The sequence below is a fragment of the Bos indicus x Bos taurus genome, chromosome 9 (genome assembly GCF_003369695.1).
Source record: "Bos indicus x Bos taurus breed Angus x Brahman F1 hybrid chromosome 9, Bos_hybrid_MaternalHap_v2.0, whole genome shotgun sequence".
Lineage (NCBI taxonomy): Eukaryota > Metazoa > Chordata > Mammalia > Artiodactyla > Bovidae > Bos > Bos indicus x Bos taurus.
The window spans coordinates 32,095,469-32,117,418 of NC_040084.1; the positions used below are offsets into that span (position 1 = coordinate 32,095,469).

The following is a 21,950-nucleotide window of genomic DNA, read 5'->3' on the forward strand; positions in this document are numbered from 1 at the left end:
ATCCCATCCCTCAGGGTCATCCCAGGGCACGAGCCCTGAACACCCTGTCTCATGCATCAAGTCTGGACTGGCGATCTATTTCACATATGATAATATATATGTTTCAGTGGTACTCTCTCAGATCATCCCACCCTCACCTTCTCCCACAGAGTCCAAAAGACAGTTCTATATATCTCTTTTGCTGTCTTGCATACAGGGTTATTGTTACCGTCTTTCTAAATTCCATATATATGCATTAGTATACTGTATTGGTGTTTTTCTTTCTGACTTACTTCACTCTGTATAATAGGCTCCAGTTTCTCCCACCTCATTAGAACTGATTCAAATGTATTCTTTTTAATGGCTGAGTAATATTCCATTGTATATACGTATATCTTACATTTCTTATGTAAGAAAGCTGTGGTACACTTTTAAATATGTATCTGGGGATTCCCTGGTGGCCCAGTGGTTGAAGCTCTGCCTGCCAATGCAGGAGACATGGGTTTGATCCTTGTTTCTGGATGATCCCACGTGCCACTGAGCAGCTAAGCCCCTGAGCCACAACTGCTGAAGCCCCCACGCCCTAGAACCTGTACTCTGCAACAGGAGAAGCCACCCACAATGAGAAACCGGAGAACCGCAGCTAGCAAGTAGCCCGCCCACCCCTGCTCTCAGCAGCTACAGAAAGCACCACACAGCAGCGAAGACCCAGCATGGCCAAAAATAAACAAATCCATAAATAAATCTTTAAAAATATTAAAAATAGTTGAAATATGTATCTGCACACATGCACACTCATTGTTTTCTCTGTATAAAATTGGCTCTAACTGTATATAGTAACAGGTGCATTTGCCTTATACGCAAAGCTTTTTCTTTGAAATATCCTCCTAAATGAGATGTGCTCTTCCGTGCTTTCCTGGTATTACATTGTGTGAATGTATCATCCTTTATTCAGCGATTCCCTCACCTTAGCAGTGTTAAACCTGTTGTATAATGTGCAGCAATTGAGGTTCACTTAAAATATTTTAAGGTAATATACTTTCCAGTGAGCATACTTTATTACTAATGAGTTAGCTGTTAATGAGAACATGTTTATATTGCCAATGTATTTGCTCCATCAACCATAACAAAGTACCGTAGACCTTCTTGCTGTGTCCTCATGTAGCAGACTCAGAGCAAGGAAGCAAGTGTTCTTGTGTCTCTTATAAAGGCTGTAAGTCCCATTGTGAGGACCCCATCCTCATGACCTCATCTGCATTTCATTACGTCCCGTTATCTCCATGTAACATCATACTTGGAGTGAGGGATTTCACCACGTGGCTTTTGTGGGGTTGGAGAGGAGACACAGTTCAATTCACAGCAGTCAACAGTGAGAACTATTCAGACGCGATTTTTTTTACCTAAGTATCATTTTACCTAACTAGAGATTTATTTTTACCTAAGAGCATGAAAAGTTGGTTTAAAACTCAACACTCAGAAAACTAAGATCATGGCATCTGGTCCCATCACTTCATTGCAAATAGATGGGGAAACAGTGAGAGACTTTATTTTGGGGGGCTCCAAAATCACTGCAGATGGTGCCTGCAGCCATGAATTTAAAAGACGCTTGCTCCTTGGAAGAAAAATTATGACCAACCTAGACAGCATATGAAAAAGCAGAGACATTACTTTGCCAACAAAGGTCCACTTGTCAAGGCTATGGTTTTTCCAGTAGTCATTTATGGATGTGAGAGTTGGACCATAAAGAAAGCTGAGCGCTGAAGAATTGATGCTTTTGAACTGTGGTGCTGGAGAAGACTCTTGACAGTCCCTTGGACTGCATGGAGATCTAACCAGTCAATCCTAAAGGAAATCAGTCCTAAATATTCATTGGAACAACTGATGCTGAAGCTGAAACTCCAATACTCTGGCCACCTGATGCAAAGAACTGACTCATTTGAAAAGACCTTGATGCTGGGAAAGATTGAAGGCAGGAGGAGAAGGGGACAAGGAAGAGGATGAGATGGTTGGATGGCATCACGGACTCAGTGGGCGTGAGTTTGAATAAGCTTCGGGAGTTGGTGATGGACAGGGAAGCCTGGCGTGCTGCAGTCCATGGGGTAACAAAGAGTAGGACATGACTGAGCTACTGAGCTGGAGTAGCATTTTAAAAACTAGGATGTAGAATTGTTCTCATTTTATCTGCAGGCAAGATTATCTGAAAATCTTCATAGAAAAAATAAAAATTACTCAAAATTGCTTATTCATCATGTGATGTATAGTTAAATTATGCATTATTGGCATAAAATGGAACTGTGAAATTGCATGAAATTGTGGAAATGATTGTACTGTCCCATTCCATGAATGTTCATAGTTCCAGGAAAATTGCAAATGGCTCTTAATGTCTTTTAAAATAGTTTATGAAAAGAGACATTAGAAAATTTCCTTTTCCTATGTGGAAAATGATAGCCAATTTTATGGATGATTATGATCACTTACTGTAGTTTCTTTTAAAATTGGTCTCGTTCTCTCTGAAAAATAAATGATGTAACTAATAAGGAGGCCTCTATATCTTATAGTGCTTTATATTTTTTAAAAACAGCTTTATATAACATCATTTTAAAATGTCAATGGTAAGTTGACCTTATAACAACGTCACTTGTAGAATAAGTATGATCCCCATTTAACTGAGAAACTTGAAGCTTGGAGAAATTATTTTACCTAGGGTCAAAATTTCCATTTGAGTCCATTCTGTTACTTCAAGTCATGTATCTTCTATGTGTTCAAAGAACATGGAACCATCTATATTACCTTTATCTGAGAATTAGTATTTAATCAGATAAACATACTAATAAATAGTTACCTAGTAATTGTAATTATGTAGAAAAGTGAGCAATTGGAAAACACTCTGTATAGTTAAGGTACTTAACTCATTTAAAAATAATATAATTAAATAGTATATTTTAAATTATTTATGACAGCACTGCTAATTGTACTTGGCATAAGTACAACTGTTATTGGTACTGTTAATTGTTATTGTACTTGGCATCTTTTTATTGTTCATTTTTAAATTTTTAGAAATTTATTTTAACATTGCTTTTCCTGGAAGATACAAATATATCTTGTATCTTCAGTATGATATTATATTTACTTTGTGTGTTTTCAGAATCACATAATTGGTATTCTCTATGTATGGTACAAAGCCTGGACTGTTTAGTAGAGAGTAAACAAAGCTAGTGCAAAATCACTAAAAAAAAAATTTTGGCTGCCAGTTTTGACTGGTAAGATAGCTACGTATAGTTTAGAAGAAGAGTTGGTAATAAGGTCTTTTCCATGTCTACTCAACTCTACCGTTACAGCAGGAAGGCAGTTGTAGGCACGCATGACGGAATGGGCATAGCTTTGCTCCAGTAAAACTTTGTTTACAAAAGACAAGCAGCAGCCATATCTGGATTTCAGGCTCTAGTTTGCTGATCCCTGGATTAGAATATAAGAAGAAATAGAAAGCCTCACCATAATATTTCCCTATTACTTATCAGATGTTTTGTTTACTTTTCTTAAATTCTGTTTTAATTTAATGCTTTAATTCATAACCTCTATCCTCTTTAATTTCACCTTTTTATTCACATTTTTATGTGTTCCTGAGCTTTTGTAATGTTCAGCTACTTTCTGGGCTCTCTAACATTGTTACCCAGCTGTCCAGCCTTCTGGTCAGGGACCCCCAAATCTAACCCATCTAACATTTACCAAGTTTCAGGAACGAGTGGTAGTAAGGAAATGGTGACATTGGGTATAAAGAAAAAAAATAGAATCTCATGAATGTGCGTGGTCTTGGAAGACTTACTAAAAGAGATTAGAACTTGAGCTGATTCTCAAAGATCAGAGGGAAATTAAATTAGAAAAAAAAAGAGAAGGGTATTTCAATAGTTGACGAGGGGAAGCTCACATATTGCTGCCCTCTCCCTTTTAATCCCCAGTTATATAGGATTCCTTATATATTCCTTATATTCCTTAGTCTGGTCCTTTTCAAGATCATTTCCTGGAGCATAGTGATGACAGTGTGACTTGTTTTCTTTGGGAATGGCATCTCTTTGGATGATCTCTTTTCTTCCACATGCTTAGTAAGATGAAGAGGGAATGCATGCAGACATGCCCTGGGAAGGCCTGCAACCTGTGACCTAGACCAGCTCGGATTTAGGCCCTCTGGCAGATGGACTTCTCTCTGGCCAGTTGGTGTCTTTTCCCATAGTGCCCCCTCCAGTCTTTCTTGTATCTGTGTGGTGGACAGGTATCACCTTGAGGGAATGGAATAGGAAACCACCCAGCTTTCTTGGTTGTAGGCTACCTTTAAGATTAAATGTGTAAAGTAAAGGAGGCTTCCATGGGGATCTGTGTTAGCTCATTAGGAACACAACTTGGAATTTGGAATTAGGTTTATTCAAAAAAAGAGAGACACTGTGAATAAGCTTTTATTTCCCTTCTGTGCACATAGCTTCCTGTGGTCCTTGTAGGACAAAGGGTAGTTGTGGCCAGACAGAAGGTATCTTGCCATCTCAATCTGTTTTCCTTTGGTATAATTACATGTCATTCATGCTGTAAGAAAATAGATATAGCAGACCTAGTGAAGTATGGTCAGGAGACTGGGTATCTAAGACAGAGCCCTGTGCAGAGAGAGTGAAGTCCTTGCAGTGGGGTAGTTCCAGGGTGAATTCTTCCTTCTGCCAGTGTAGCTGCAGGCCTAGCGGGTGCCAGCTTAGATTTAGCAGCAGGATCTGCAATTCCCAGGACCTGTGGAGAGCCAGGTGCTCTCAGTTGCCTCTGGCTGCATAAACAAGTTCTCTACAAAAAGTGCCACTTCTGCACCATAATTTTACATTCTTATTTTGTATTAAGCTTTGAAACTTGGTGTGTATTTTATCCTTATGTGTGTTAGTCGCTCAGTCGTGTCTAACTCTTTGCTACCCTATGGACTGTAGTCCGCCAGGCTCCTCTGTCCGTGGAATTCTCCAGGCAAGAATACTGGAGTGGGTTGCCATTCCCTTCTCCAGGGGATCTTCCCGACCCAGGGATTGAACCTGGGTCTCCTGTATTGCAGGCATATTCTTTACCATCTGAGCCACCAGGGAAGCCCCTGTATAATTGCAAACGTATTTGGTGTTGGGTTTCATTTCTAAATCCAGAGTAAGATCACATTAAAATGAACAAAGTTCCAGGACACTGATATTTAGCTTCTGGATTGTTGGAGTGTATAGTTTTTATGTTTATGTCTTTTTACTTCATAAAAAAGTAGGCACATTTCTAATAAGTCTTAAGTAACAGCTGTGGCTGTATCTGTTGGACCACAGTGCTGTAACGAAAGACATCAAGGAACATAAAGAGTGGGAGTGTTGCTATAAAGGGAACATGTTGTCATTGGAATTAGGTGAGGAAATCTCAGTGGAATCATTAAAACCCAAGGATGAAAATGTAAAGAAAGACCTGTACTCAGAACACTCTGGCTCTAGGAATTTGGCTTGCTTGGAAGCAGAAGGAAAATTAGGCAGTGAATAAAACCACAGCATTTGAGAGGTGAACACAAAAGTGCTAATTGAATTTTGTGAGACCACTTAGGAGTGAAAAGGATCGGATTTAAAAACAGAGCATAGGGAATTAGAAAAGGAAGTTTCTACATTTAAAATATACCAAACTTTAAGCAGTTGAAAGAGACCTTTGGGAAGACCTAAAGCGTCCCTTCATGCACTGTACTTAGTCACTCAGTCGTGTCTGACTCTCTGTGACACCATGGATTGCAGCCCGCCAGGCTTGACCCTGACAGCAGCAACCCTGGGAGGCTCCATGTGCTGGTATAAATCCTTTTGGAAGAGGTCATAGGGGTAGAGGTCAAACTACTGGGAGGGAACAAAGCCCCACCCATCAGCAGAAAATTGGGTTAAAGATTTACTGAGGTTGGCCTTGCCCACCAGAGCAAGACCCAATTTTCCCCAGAGCCAGGCCCTCCCATCAGGAAGCTTGCACAAGCCCCTATCCTTATCCATCAGAGTGCAGACAGAATGAAAACCACAGTCACAGAAAACTAACCAAAATGATCAGGTGGATCACAGCTTTGTGTAACTTAATGAAACTATGAGCCATGCCATGTGGGGTTACCCAAGGTGGATGGGGCCACAGGAAAACTCCATTCTCATAGACCAGGTAGCCTTCTTTGTCACTTTCATCCTTACTGTTCATTTCTAGGAAAAAATAAATCCTTAATTTTGAATGCTTTAAAATTCTGATTAAAAAGTCTTCAAATACAGAGTTTAAGATTGGGCTAAGTAAATTTGCCAAGTAAATCTGTGAGTACAAAAACTATACATGAAGTTTCAATATTTAATATTTATCAGAGCTAATATTATGTACATAGAAAAAAATACCGACCCAAATGAATGAATGAACAATTAGAAAATAATATGGTTTACTGGATTCTTCTTCCTTTTTCTTCAAAACCATGCAGGTAATATATGCTTTGAACACTAAAAATGATGAGCACGAATCTGCAATTCAAGCCCTCAAGGATGCTCATGAAGAAGAAATCCAACAAATTCTTGCAGAAACAAGAGAGAAAATATTGCAGTATAAAAGCAGAGTAACCGAGGAGTTAGACCTTAGGAGAAAGATTCAAGTTTTAGAAGCATCCTTAGAAGATCACATAAAAATGAAGCAGCAGGCTTTGACAGAATTTGAGGCTTATAAGCACAGAGTGGAGGACATGCAGCTTTGTGCAGAAGCCCAGCATGTCCAGCGCATAGTAACCATGTCTAGAGAGGTTGAGGAGATTAGAAGGAAATTTGAGGAAAGATTACGGAGTTTTGGACAACTCCAGGTACAGTTTGAAAAAGACAAACGGTTGGCGTTGGAAGATTTGAGAACCGCTCACAGACGGGAGATCCAAGAGCTGCTGAAGTGCCAGCAGGATCACAGTGCCTCAGTCAACAAGGGGCAGGAGAAAGCAGAGGAGCTGCACCGGATGGAGGTGGAGGCCTTAAATAAGACCCTGGAGGAGCTCAGGCTCGAGCGCAAGAAGCTCGTTGAGGATTATGAAGGCAAGCTGCATAAAGCTCAGTCCTTTTATGAACATGAGCTGGATACTTTGAAAAGGTCACAGCTTTTTACAGCAGAAAGCCTCCAGGCTAGCAAAGAAAAGGAAGCAGATCTTAGAAAAGATTTTCAGGGACAAGAAGCAATTTTGCGAAAAACCATAGGAAAATTAAAGACAGAGTTACAGATGGTACAGGATGAAGCCGGAAGTCTCCGTGACAAATGCCAAAAGCTTCAAATAGCGCTGGTTACAGCGGAGAACAATGTTCAGGTGAGTAAAGAATAGTACATTCAACACGTGGATTTTTTTTTCCCCCAGTTTTGTCTTTTTCTTTTTGATTAGACCACTTTTTTTTTTTTTGGCATTTTTTCCTACTTTTGTGAGAAAATCAGTGGAAGGATAATCTTTATTAGGACTTTATTTATTTTTACTAGGACTTCTCTATAGCTCAAACAGTTAAGAATCTGCCTGCGATACAGGAGACCAGGGTTCGATCCCTGGGTTGGGAAGTTCCTCTGGAAAAGGGAGTGTCAATCCGCTCCAGTATTCTTGCCCAGAGAATTCCATGGACAGAGAAGCCTGGTGGGCTGCAGTCCATGGGGTCGCAAAGAGTCAGACACGACTGAGTGACTAACACACACACAGTCTTTATTACCCTGTAGCTGTTATTTCCTATAACAATTTCAGATATTAAAGGCCCAAAAAGATAAGCTTAAAACCTTGTTGATTGTTTACAGGAGGATTTTATTTAAATAATATATTAATATTTTTCTAGTGATTTGGGAAGTTTAAAACACTGGTCTTTAGTTGTGTTTTTTCCTTTCCCTTCACTAGTGATGGTCTGTACATTCTTTGATATCCAGACACTGAACAGAAAATTAACATTGCTTTGTAAACCTGAATTAAATAGGGGTATGGAACAATTTCTGAAAAAAAAAAAAAAAGCTGAAGAGTCTCTATGGAAAGTCTCTTAGTTTTATTGGCATAGAAAATTTCATAGGTGTGTTTTTAATATCTGTGCAGCATTTAAATATATTAGAAAGGATTGCATAGCCAACATGAAGATCACAAGATATGTGTCACTAATACAGATAGAAAACTCTAGGTATTGTTAAGTTTGACTTTTGAATAGGAGATAGTTGCTGCTGGAAGTTTATATGAATTATTTAGCCTAGTATCATTCTTACATATTGACAATGGCTATTTGATCTTTCTTAGGTTCTTCAAAAACAGCTTGATGATGCCAAGGAGGGAGAAATGGCCTTATTAAGCAGGCACAAGGAGGTGGAAAGTGAGCTGGCAGCAGCCAGAGAACGTTTACAACAGCAAGCCTCAGATCTTGTCCTCAAAGCTAGTATGTCCAACCACGGTTCTTAGTGTATTCCTCAGCTAAGACCAGCACTTAAATGTTAATTCAAGACAAAACTAGCCTTTTTTATTTTCTCTTATTTTAAAATTATTTAGGTTCTAAATATGTTAAAGGGTTCTGTTATGTTATTGATTAATCATAAGAGAAGCAAATGATAACTTTTAGGAATATATTTCTATAAAAAGTTAAGATTTATAGGTTTTTATTATTTTTTTAAGTCTTCATTGAATTTTTGAATTTATTGAATTTATAGTATAATTTCTACTGTATGTTTTGGTTTTTTGGCCATGAGGCATGTGGGATCATAGTTCCCCGACCAGGGATCAAACCTCTACCCCCTGAATTGGAAGACAAAGTCTTAACCACTGGACATTGAGAGAAGTCCCAAGAGTTATAGGTTTTAGCACCAATAAGGCATTCACTAAAAGAAAAACACTCCAAGAGGCTTCTTAGTCCTTTAAAAACATGTCCTTTTAAAACATAAATATTTTAAAGTGCTTAAATTAGTAAACTGTATTTCGTTATAGCAGCCTCGTTTCATTTGGTTTATTAATAAGGATCATTGCATACACTGAAGCTGGGCTGCCCCACCTGATGTGACTCACGTGCCCAGAGGAGGAGGGTGACCCATCTCAGTCTGAAGTGACATTTTGGTAAGCCCAGGGAGGCCTCTGAACAAGTTCCATGAGGATGTCATCTGATTGGCTCATCAGTGAATCCCAAATTACCCTGCCTCTGAAGTAGCAACTTTTGAACTTTTATGTGTATGAGAATCACCTGGACAGCTTGTACAACCGCAGGTGCTGGGCCCCAGCCCCAGAGTTTCTGATGCGTAGGTCTGGGGTGGGCTTCGTTTCTGACGGGTGGTCCCAGATACTGCCTGTGTTGTTGGTGCAGGGCACTTTGAGAGCCTCTGTTCTAACTGTTCTCTCTTCCTTGAGAATTTTTCTCGTGTTCACTTTTCACCTCTGTAGCTCTGCTTAGATCCTCCCCCTGCCCCACCACTTTTTTTTTGCTGTTGTCATTAATTTCAGTTTTTCATAACCTTGCTCTTCTTATCTGTCTCTTACTATGCCTTAGTTCTTTATCAGGTCTGTAGTCTAAAACAAATTTAGTTTCAACCAGACTGCTGCCTGCCATCTTTATTTGCTGCATGCAAATTTCTTCCTTTTTATGTTAGAATTTGGAAAAAAAAGATTGGAAAAGAATAAGTTACTCATTTTAGTGCCACAGTGCTACTCAGTGCCTCTTCTCTTACTTTGTTTTACTCCCAAGACTTTTATATGTACCCTGAGGAGTTGTTTCTACTTCAACTTAAAACAGCTTGAAATCTTCAGAAATGATTGGAATGGTCCTGGGTGCAGGGAGCAGCATCAGTGATGTAATACATATTGTAATGAGTACTTGGATAATAAGTATTCCCAAGGTCAATATTTCTGTTGAAACCAAAGAACTATTTGTACATGCAGACCATTTGTTTTACTTAGGTATTAAGTACATTGTGTCATTAACTATAAACTATTTTGTACCACAAGGTAACAGATTTGAATTTGGGGCTTTCTTTTGGGGTGTTAGGTCATATTGGAATGCTTCAAGCAACTCAAATGACCCAGGAGGTTACAATTAAAGATCTAGAATCAGAAAAATCAAGGGCCAATGAAAGATTATCTCAGCTTGAAGAAGAAAGAGCTTTTCTGCAAAGCAAAACTCAGAGTCTGGATGAAGAGCAGAAGCAGCAGATTTTGGAACTGGAGAAGGTAGAGTCTTGGAGGAACCCCCTCTCCTTTGCACCACCCATGAAAGGAAAAGAAGAAAAGTCCAGTTTTATTCTTTTTCAAATTTGATTTAGAGTGTTTACTTCTGTTTCATAGTAACAGTCTATTTCTTAACTATAGTAATTTTTCATTTTTATTTTGAGAAAAGGTATAAAGGTGGATTATCCCATATTGGGTATATGTTCAAAATATTTTTGATAACAATTTGTAATGTAAAAAACTTAAGACATTTCACCCTGTTTCAGGCTAGAAACTGAATCCGTGCATGCTAAGTCACTTCAGTCGTGTCTGATTCTTTGCTACCCTGTGGACTGTGGCCCACTAGGCTCCTCTGTCCATGGGATTCTGCAGGCAGGAATACTGGAGTGGGCTGCCTTGCCCTCCTCCAGGGGATCTTCCCGACCCAGGGATCAAACCCATGTCTCTTATGTCTCCTGCATTGGCAGGTGGGTACTTTTACCACCACACGACCTGGGAAGCCCCTAAATGAAAGGCACATTACAGTTAATCACACTTACTTTTCTATTCATGAAACATATTGTGTATACACCTAGGAAATGTCTGTAAAACTGAACAGGATGACAAGAACCATGCCCTGAAAATACATATGCCAACATACTGAATTTCTAAATTAAACAAATCATATGTAGAGTAGTTGCTTGAGTATTTGTTCCAGTTTTTCACGTATCTGCAATACCAGGTGGGAGCTTGAAACACTTTTTCTCCTCCTTTCAACCACCAGGTGTACTGAAAAGTGTCTGTGCCCTTGCTCACTTCCCGCTCGCTCCTCACCCGGTCCGGACTGGCTCCTCTTGTTACTAGTCCACAGACTCGGCCTCAGCCTCCAGTGACGTTCTGGTTGCTGGACTTGGGGGATCTTGTCTTCCTGTGGTACTGACTTGTGTCTGATTCACAAGCGTCTCTTTGGTTCTCTCACACTTTCCTCCTGTCTCCCTGGCCCTGCAGACTTGTCTGGGAGCTTCCCTCCTCCGTCTGTGTTCCTCTCGCATTCTCAACTCATTCCACAAGCTCATCCATTCCAGTAACTTGTTCAGTGGTAGCTCCCCAAACCATCCATCTAGGCCAGATCGGCCCCTTCTTCCTCCCTCCCCACTTCTCTGGTTGTACCCTGACTGGTACAGTCCTATAGGGAGACACTATGATCTCTGATGAGGGGCACTTCATGTCTGAGCTGCGAAATGAAAAGACCCTGGGGGTGATGGTGCTAAAAAGACCCTTAAAATGTTGCATCCAAGTATTCAAGTAGGGGCTCTGGTTTCTGGGCACCCCAAGTCAGGGAGAGCTGAAGAGGGATCCAGTCCTGAGCCCTGAGCCCCTCATACCACCATCCTTGTAGGGGAGGCTGGAAGGGAAGGGATCAGGCCCAGGCTGGCCCAGGCCGGAAAGGAGGAGGCTGGGAATTTCTGTTTCCTCTGTCTATACCTTCTGGCTTTGACAGGAAAGAACGTCCAGTGCCTTACATTCAAGAATCTTCCTAGGGCTTTCCCCCTTTATTGGGCCTTGGGAATAATTATAATCTCTTATGATGTAAAATAATTGCTAACAACTATAAAATATTTACAGTGGGCTGGGAATATTCACTAAATATTTGGGGGCATATTATCTCATCTTTAGCAACCCTGTAACATAGCTTCTACCTTATCACTCCCACTTCACAGATGGAAAAACCGAGGCTTACAGACATTATGCACTCATGGTTTCCCACGGTCACATGACTAAGTGGCAGAGCTGGAACCTCAACCCAGGGCTGTGAGACTCCAAAACCCATGTCTCCACCTCTATGTTATGTTGCTTTCTGTGACATGAGGACCTTGTATTCCTCCTGGGTAGTTCCAGAGACCCGCAGATTGGGCCAGGAGGCAGGTAGATGGCAGCTGCCATAGAGGCCAGACAGCAGGATGGCTCTGCCCACCCTGGAGGCATCAGTGACCCAGAGGAGGTGTGTCTGTCTTCCAAGAGTCTTACAGAGCAGCAAGGAGGGGTTCTGCAGCAGCCCCTAGCGAGAATTCAAACATCTTTCAACCTCATTGTCTTCAAGTTTTACTTTCTCACCTTCCTGTTCTATAACATCCCATAATTTGTTGAAAGAATAGCCTTCACCTAATACATCCATTTCCTGCTTTTTGTCTGGATCCCCCCAACCCCACCTCTGCTCTATTGAACTGGATCCTAAGGCATCAGTGGGAACACCACCACCACACCCAGAAGCCGTACCCATTTTCTCGGCAGCACTCACCACTCTTGGCCCAGCGCTTGTCTCTGCGATGCTGACCCCTCCTGGCTCTCCTCCTCCCCCCGGTCACTCACGTCTCCCTCACTGGCTCCTCGTTCTCCTCCTGCTCCCTGATTCGGGTACTCCCCAGAGTTCTTCCTGTCCTTGTTTCCTTTCTGCTCCTTCCCCTTCACAAGTTGTCTTAGTTTGCTGGGGCTGCTGTCACAAAATGCCATAGCCTGGGTGGCTTAAACAACAAACATTAAAAATCAATGAATAAAAATTAAGAAAACATTTTTTTAAATATCAGTCACTTAAATCACAGTGATTTCTCATTCCCATCAGAACAGAGTCTAGAGTCCTTAGCATAAAAGACGTCTGGTCATCATTTGACCCTGCCTGCTTCTGAGCCTCCCTCCCTCTCCACTCCCAGCCTTGAATCCTGTGTTCTCGCCACACTGCTCAGCTGCATAGCCATCTAGCTCCCTGACTTCACCACCTGGTGAGCTGCTTCTCAGCTTTCAGAATGCTGGACATGATTACAAATGCAGGCTTTAGACATCAGATCTAGATTTGACATTTTCTCACCTCTTGTTTCCTGATGGGCTTGTAAGAATTAAATGAGAGAATGTGTCATCATCATCAGCTCAGCTGTGTTCCCTTCTGGAATGCCTTTGCTGACCTCTTTCCCTCTCTGTGTCTCTCACACCACCTCCATATCGTCTCCCACCCCGTCCAGGTTAAGCTCCTTTCCTGTATACTCTCACAACACGTGATGTATGCTCCTTCCATAGAACTTAAAAAATTTGATTGCCACAGTCTTTTGACTTTTTTCATCATTGGACTGCTAATGCTTAAAAGGGCTATACTTGGCTGTTGATGGGCTTCCCTGGTGGCTCGGAGGTTAAAGCGTCTGCTTGCAGTGAAGGAGACCTGGGTTCGATCCCTGGGTCGGGAAGATCTCTGGAGAAGGAAATGGCAACCCACTCCAGTATTCTTGCCTGAAGAATCCCATGGACGGAGGAGCCTGGTGGGCTACAGTCCACGGGGTCACAGAGTCAGACACGACTGACTTAACTTTCTTTCTTTCTTTCTTTGGCTGTTGACACAGTTGTATCAACTAATATAACTTGAGTCGGTGTTGGTAAGCTGTTTTGTGTACCACTTCGACATGGAGGAAGCTTTTTTCTCTTAAGCCTGTAGAAGTGCTGACTCACACTTGGTTTTAACCTAATAATAGTGTGTTTTATCATTGTCTTTAAAATCACTCATTTTGGCTGTGCCACCTTGTAGAACACCCAGTGATGTATTCTCAGGTACCATGGTCTAATCCTGTGGCATTCAGTTCATCCAAGCTTATCTACTTACTGAATATTTAAGATACTAAATAGCAGTAATGAAAAAAGCAGATTGACCTTTTATTTCTGTTCAATTTTAGAAAGTAAATGAGGCAAAGAAAACTCAGCAAGAATATTATGAGATGGAGCTAAAAAACCTGCAAAGTAGACTGGAAGGGGAGGTGGCTCAGCTGAATGAGGCCCATTCTAAGACTTTGGAAGAATTAGCTTGGAAGCACCACATGGCAATTGAGGCTGTCCACAGTAATGCGATTAGGGATAAGAAAAAACTGCAGATGGTGAGTAAAACTTCAGCTTCGCATTGTATTATAAATTGGTGGATTTTCTATAATGACCTAGATAATGACCTAGTTGCTATCTCCTAATCACTCTGAAAATCTCAGTTCACAGAGTAACATACATAAAAGTTTCTACAGGGGCTGTAGTTTATTAAATTGATATGAGGCATTTCTACTTTGTATAGCCATCATGGAAACACTCCCTTGATCTTGAGCTGTCTCTTCATCAGACAACAACATCGGTTTCTCCTCAGGAAGCCTCATTAGTTGGAGCGCTTATTCTCCTGGAGACAGTTTCCTTCCCTGGGAAAATGATCTGTTTTTTGTTTTATTATTGCCCTTAATTAAGTAATAAGCTTGCTAATTGTAATACACGACAGACAGTAATTATATAGTAGAAAAAGCAAGGTACCTGACAGATGGGGCCTTAACACTGAGCCCTTTGCTTACTAGCTGCTTTTTCTTAGGTCCCAAAGGCTATACCTGAGGCCGCTCACTTGAAGATGAAGGTATTAGGTTGGTGCAAAAGTAATTGTGGTTTTACGTTGTTGAACTTTGATATTGGAATACATTCTTAAATAAATGTGGTTATGTTGTACATTATTGTAATGTGCATTTCTTGCTTTGTTTTTTGTTAATGATTTATTACTTGCTGTTTATATTTATTTTAGACTATAGAAATGATATTAGACAGCAAATTCAAGCAATTTTCTTATTTGAGTTCAAAATGGGTCGTAAAGCAGTGGAGACAACTCGCAACATCAGCAACGCATTTGGCCCAGAAACTTCTAATGAATGTACAGTGCAGTGGTGGTTTGAGAAGTTTTGCAAAGAAGATGAGGAGTGCAGTGGCAGGCCATCAGAAGTTGACAGGGACCGACTGAGAGGATTAATGAAGCTGATCTTCTTACAACAAGAAGTTGCCGAAGAAATCAAAGTTGACCATTCTGTGATCATTTGGCATTTGAAGCAAATTGGAAAGGTGAAAAATCTCGATAAGTGGGTGCCTCATGAGATGACCAAAAACCAAAAGAAATCATTGCTTTGAAGTGTTGTTTTCTCTTATTCTATGCAACAACAGTGAACCATTTCTTAATTAGATTGTGATGTGTTATGAAAAGTGGATTTTATATGACAACTAGCATCGACCAGCTCAGTGGTTGAACAGAGAAGAAGTTCCAAAGCACTTCCTAAAGCCAAACTTGCACCAGAAAAGGTCATGGTCACCGTTTGGTGGCCTGCTGCCCATCGGACCCACTATAGCTTTCTGAATCCCGGCAAGCCCTTACGTCTGAGGAGTACGCTCAGCAAATCAATGAGATGCACCACAACGCCTACAGCTGGCATTGTCAACAGAAAGGGCCCAGTTCTTATGCACAACAACGCCCAACCTCACATCATACAACCAATATTTCAAAAGTTGAATGAGTTGGGCTATGAAGTTTCGTCTTATCTGCTATATTCCCCTGACCTCTCACCAACTGACTACCACTTCTTCAAGCATCTCAACAACTTTTTATAGGGAGAATGCTCCCATAACCAGCAGGAGGCAGAAAATACTTTCCAAGAGTTCGTTGAATTCTGAAACATGGATTTTTATGCTACAGGAATAAACAAAATTGTTTTTTATTGGAAAAAGTGTGTTGATTATAATAGTTTCTATTTTGATTAATAAAGATAGGTTTGAGCCTAGTTATAACGATTTAAAATTCACAGTCCAAAACCACAGTTACTTTTGTACCAACCTAATAAGATCCATCTTGTAATATCCCTGAGGATTAAGTGCGATAAAGTGTTAGGAACCGAGAGGCATCTGAGCATATAGTGATAAATAAGTGTTAGCATTTCTTACCGTGTTTACCTGACACTGCAGTGGTATTTTACACTTGTTTTTTCATTTAGTTCCTGCAGTGCTGCTATTGGTTTGATTTCTGTACCCATCTTCCTGAAGAGGGGTGGAGACCCAGAGGGGTTAATACTTGCTTAAGCACATGCAGCTAGGAGGAGTCAGTCGGGCCTGAATTCAGGTCTCAGATATCAGACCCTAAGGCACTTAGCCACCACCTCATGTCGGCATGTATTAATGATAGTTGTTACATGTTTTATATAATAGCACTTGACAGTTTCCTAAAAGCTTTCTAGTTCTTGCACAGCTAGTTTATGTCTGAGCCTAAGCTAAAACCATCCTCCTTCCAAATAATCTTTCTCCAGCATCCTTTTATCTTTTAAAGAACACTTAGCTAAAAGTGACTTCACCATCCCTCATGACTTAGTTACCAGAAAGGGTATGAATATACAGAAAAATCCACGCAGAAAAGAGATGACGCAGTAGCCTTGAAAGTGTCATTCTTAGAAAACGTGGTACAAAATTGGCCATTGCCTGGTGTCTGGAAGTTGATTTTCATGAGAATTCTCGCCATTTCCTGATAAGAGCGGCTCGCTGTGCCTAAACTGTTTAACTAGACAATATGGTTTATGTGGAACACATGCTCTCATTCTTGGAGTCTGAAATTGTGGAACATACTAATCAAGGGGGTACCTGTGTGGCTGGCGCCCACTAAGAAACCCAGCCCTGGGTCCCTCATGAGCTTTCCTGGTAGACAGCATTTCACATGCGTTGTCCCACCTTGCTGGAGAGTTCTGTGTGAGAGGACTCAGAAGCTTGAGTCTGGTTTTCTGCAGACTTTGCCTGCGGTACCTTTTCTCTTTGCTGATTGTCCTTGTATCCTTTTGCTATAATACATCATAGCTGTGAGTACAGCTACATGCTGAGTCCTGAGAGGCATCCCCTTAAACCGTCAACCTGGGGTTTGTCCTGGGGACTGCCAGCACAGGACACTGCTTATTAATATTAGTCTTCTCCCCTTACACTGTAGACGCACTTGTAATACGCTTTGTTCTCGCTCTTTGCTCCTCCATGGTTGTTGCACGTGCATTTTCTTCTGCCTAGTCTGTTGTAGCTCCCTCTTCACTACCTTTTCTTACTGGTCCACTCCTTCAAACTCTGCTTAGGAAACTCTCTCTGTCCAAGTTTCACACCAAGCCACAACTTATTAGTTCCCCATTCAACCCCCATTGCAACTCATTTTAATCATATATTCTTTAATGAGCTTATTAAGGGCAGGCACTGTGTCTTATTCCTTTTATATGCCAAGTAGTGAGTAGCATGCCTGCCAAAGAGTTGGTCTTCTTCAGTATCAATGTTAGTAGTATTGCTCTTTAGATACTTTAATTTTTTACTTGTTAATCCTTGACTAAATTCCAGTGCTAGAGCACTGAGTTCCAGAAGTATTAATACTTTTTGTATTTTTATGTCAGTATAAAAGAACTCAAGAGTATATCATGAACTCAAGAGTTAGAATTTTTCTAATCTCACAAGATTTATCATTTTTGGCACACATTTCTGTTTTTTTGGACTTCAGCTTAATCTAGATTAGGCAGATATTTTTACCATTTTTAAAAAATGACTTAATTGCTACATCATAAGTGATTTAGAATGATAGACTCAAAGCCCCTAGGATTAATTAGATTCATTGTTAACTCTGATATTAATATTTAAGTATAACGCTAATTTGAAGAGCACAGCATCAATTTAAAACAGAATAATCTTTTTCTTGGAGTGTTTGAGGTGTACGATATTTGCAGTTTTGTTAATTTTTTTAAATTTCTTTTTGTAAGGAATTGGAGGAACAATATAAAAAGGAAAAACTAAACCTGGAAGAGGATAAAGATCAGCTTCAACAGGAGCTAGAAAACCTGAAGGAAGAATTGGAAAACAAACTGCACTCAGCCAATCAAGAGGCAAGTACTTTATTTGCTAACGTCATGTAAGTAGATGAGCCTGTGTGGAAGGTCACATATATATGTAGAGTAAAAATAATCAAAAACTTTCTTTGATGTTGAATTTTTCATAATACATTGATGATATCTCACAATGTAAAAATTTACTACAAAAACAACTAAAAAAAAAAAACAACTAAATTTGGAGCAAGGTGCTTTTGCGGGGGAAAGCAAAACAGAAGACAGTATCCCCTTATAGGAAAGAAAACAAGAGGTTTTTTCCTACTCTTTTGCAAAACATTGACTTCGTATTCTCTATGCCAAATCTTTGCACTTTTAAATTCTGTATGAAAATAGTATTGTTTAGCCTGGAAAAGAAAAGATAAGGAATAGGCTGTAATAAAGTGTTATAAATCCAAAAAGTTGTGAATAAAATAAATGCAAAGACCGTTGAAAGGCTAGAATATTGTTTGTTCCAGCACTTTTTCTCTTTTGTCCACATTCACTTGTGTCCCCCAACAGCCCAGCTGGAACAGTCCTCTTTTCTTTCCGTTCCAGCTCATCTTTCATGGGGCTCTTAGACTGGTGTTCCTAAAGCAAGTCCTTTTCTTGACGCATCTTGTCTTGACAGCTGTTGTACCTCACTAGCCTCATCTTGCCAAACAGTCTTTATGTCCTACTTTCTCATCACTCTTCTGCTCACAGAAAGCATGCCAAAACCCGAGTGCCCCAGGCAGGTTAATGGTTTGCAACTGGTATTATTTAATTATCTTTAAACATTTATTCAGAGAAAGGTACCAAGCATGGCTTTAGGGTACAGTAGAGAATTAGATTGTTACTGATATTAGCTCAGTCTGTCGCTGATTGTTCAGGATCAACCCCTTCACACCTCCCTCAGGGTCTGTGATCCTTGTGGTTTCTCTCATTAAAAGGTGGTTTAGTGACCATCTGTGTTTCTCATGCAAGTGCCCTGGAGTTCTCCTCCTTACTCCCAAGTGGTTTAAGTAGTCCTCCAACCTACTTACTGTTACTTCACTGAGAAGAGTTCTGATAAATACATAATTGATTTTCCTTCTGGATACATTCTCAATTATGTTTTAGCACCCTGATAATATTGTAGTGCCATTTTAGAACGGCTCCCCAAGAATATGCCTGACTCATCCCTAGTCTGCCTCTACCTTCCCTTCACCCTGGGGCATTTTTTTCCTGCATTACTTTGCTGGCTAAGATCTCCAGAGATAATAAGCATTCTTGTTTTATTCCCAGCTCTTAAAATGAAGGGTGTCAATATTTCACAGTTAATTATGATGCTTCTTTGAAGTTTTATTTTGTAAATGTTCTTTAAGTTTCCTAATTTAAAAAACCATCACAAATTGATGTTGATTTTTCTGCATCTCTTGGGATCTAACTCCTTTTTGTTTAACTTAATGTGGTACCTTTGTTGTTGTTCAGTAGCTAAGTTGTGTTCAAGTCTTTGTGACCCAATGGACTGCAGCTTACATTAATCAGTTTTATAATTTTAAATCAACCTTGAAGTTCTAGAAGAAGTCCTAGTTATCCATGCCAGATTATACATTTTTTATTTTCTTTATAGTTCCACTATACATTACAATTATTTTTAAATAGATAAATTAAGATTTTTGCTTCCCTGATAGCTCAGTTGGTAAAGAATCTGCCTGCATTGCAGAAGCCCCTGGTTCGATTCCTGGGCTGGGAAGATCCCCTGGAGAAGGGATAGGCTACCCACCCCAGTATTCTTGGGCTTCCCTGTGGCTCAGCTGGTAAAGAATCCGCCTGCAATGCAGGAGACCTGGGTTTGATCCCTGGGTGGGGAAGATCACCTGGAGAAGGAAAAGACTACCCACTCCAGTATTCTGGCCTAGAGAATTCCATGGACTGTATATAGTCCATGGGGTCGCAGAATCGGACACAACTGAGTGACTTTGACTACTTCACTGTACATTACAATTAATTTTAAGTAGATAAATTTAATATTTTTAGTTGGAGTTTCAATATCAAACTCTCAAAAATAATAGAATTAATAGACAGAAAAGTAGAAGGATATAGTATAACTGAAAAGCACTAGAAACAATTCAACATAATTAAGATTTATATAATTTCATACAACAGCAGGATACAAATTCTGTTCAAGTTCCCATAGACTATACACCAGGAGACACTGAAGCATATCCAGGGTCATAAAACAATGTACAAATATTTCATAGTCTATTAAAATCATACAGTGTGTTCTTTTATCACTGTGGACTTAGGTTAGAAATAAGTATCAAAAGATACCTGAAAATAACCCACATATTTTCAAATGCAATGTGACATTTATCAAGAGAGGTCTTTGACTTAACCATTGAAACTATCAATAAAGTTAAAAGACTGAAAAAACACAGAAAGTGATTGCAGAGAAGAAAGCACTTAAATGAGAAATTAACATCAAAATGAGAAATTAATATTGAAGATACTTTAAAAATCCCATGTATTTGGAGATTAAATGTCCACTTTTAAGTGATGGGTATATCTAAGAAGTTGTAGAAAGGAAAATATTTGTAACAATAAAAATGAAAAGAAAATTTATCAGGATTCATTGCATGTAGCTGAAGCTGCTCAATGCAGCTAAATACAATGCAAAATCTTAAATAAGGTGTGAAAACAAATAGTGGACACTAGCATAAAATGTGAAGTTTAAACAAAATCTGTACTTTAGTTAATAAAACTGTATTACATGTTAATTTCCTGTTCTTTTTTTTTAAACATAGTATTTCTTTATATTCTCATATTTTGAAGTCTAGACTTGAGTAAGATTGCTCTGTGCTTTTCCTTTTTTATACCATCCTTTTCTGGTTTTGGAGTCAAAGTTATATTAGCCTTATAAAATGAAGCAGGACTTGTGCCCTTTCTGTTCTCTGGAAGAGCTGTGTGAGATCAAAATGCCTTTAACCTTAATGATGTTGTGGTTCATATGAAAATAATTTGTGAAACTTTTTAAGGCAAGCATAGTAACCTCTCATATGAGAGAAGTTTAATATTCTGAGTGCATCCACTTGTTTAATGCAATGTAGTCTATATTCCCATTCATTAGAATTTTAAGCTGTTTTCTTCAAATATTTTGTATTCTTTTTGGTTTATCTTCTTGATTTATCAGCTTCTAAAAACTGATACTATGATGATGGGTTTGCTTATTTCTTCTTACATTCTGTATCATTTTTTTCTTTGTATATTTAGAGGCTTTTGTTATATGCATACAAATATAAAATTGCTTTAGCTACTTAATGAATCATTCTTTTTGGCTTAGTCTTTGTTATTTGATATTGTATAAGCTGACTGATATATATTTTTTCATCTACTGACTTTGCTTTTCTGCATCCTAATGTTTACATGTGCTTCTTGCCAATCACATATAGCTGCATTTTAAAAAATACCAAGTCAGAAAATTTTGCCTTTTAAATAAAGATTTTATCCCCCTTACATTTATTGGATGGAAAATAGGAACATTTATGGAAAGACAGGAAGAAAGACTTAGGGAGGTAGTTTGTAAAGACTGAAAGTGATTGTTTTAGAAAAAAAATTAGAGAATGTCCTATTTTTGTAAGTTGATGTATCTTGATACCCTTACAAGTGAAATAGCCTAAAAACATAAATAGTTCAACTATGTATTTAGATGATAAATTCATTAATTCCAGAATCATAACAGAATATTAAGGAAAGCTAGTGAATTTAAAATCTCAGGTGGAAGATAACCATTTAATCCTATGAAATGGTTCTTTGGGATCACCCCCGAAGGCAAAATGTAAGCTGAATCATCAATCAATCTGACCATTATGATCTTTTAAAATGTTCTTATAATATTTGAGTTGTTGATTTTGGGGAGTTTCCTGGTAGTCCAGTGGCTAAGACTCCTCACTCCCAATGCAGGGGACCCGGGTTCAACCCCACATTGCCACAACTAAGATATCTTCTTTGTCTCAACTAAAGATCCTGCAGGCTACAACCAAGATGTGGTTCAGGCAAATAAATAAATACACTAAAAAAACTTTAAGCTGTTGATTTTCTTCTGAAAATAACTTTTGAAGTCTATATATATTTTTTCAGTATTTTGTTAAAATGAAAAT

General features: G+C 39.3%; 1 protein-coding gene across 13 annotated transcripts in view; it reads left to right on the top strand.

Annotated features, from left to right (window-relative positions):
• Window positions 1–21,950, top strand: part of FAM184A (family with sequence similarity 184 member A) — a 123,993-nt gene that overhangs the window by 45,512 nt on the left and 56,531 nt on the right. For all 13 annotated transcript variants that reach the window (XR_003512564.1, XR_003512565.1, XM_027551107.1 and 10 more), the window contains exons 2-6: window positions 6,452–7,306; window positions 8,255–8,390; window positions 9,981–10,162; window positions 13,852–14,049; window positions 17,728–17,850. Coding sequence is in view for 11 of the 13 variants with exons in the window: in XM_027551107.1 (XP_027406908.1) it covers window positions 6,452–7,306; window positions 8,255–8,390; window positions 9,981–10,162; window positions 13,852–14,049; window positions 17,728–17,850 (1,494 nt within the window). In the remaining 2 variants the exon portion in view is untranslated. The remainder of the gene's footprint in view (window positions 1–6,451; window positions 7,307–8,254; window positions 8,391–9,980; window positions 10,163–13,851; window positions 14,050–17,727; window positions 17,851–21,950) is intronic.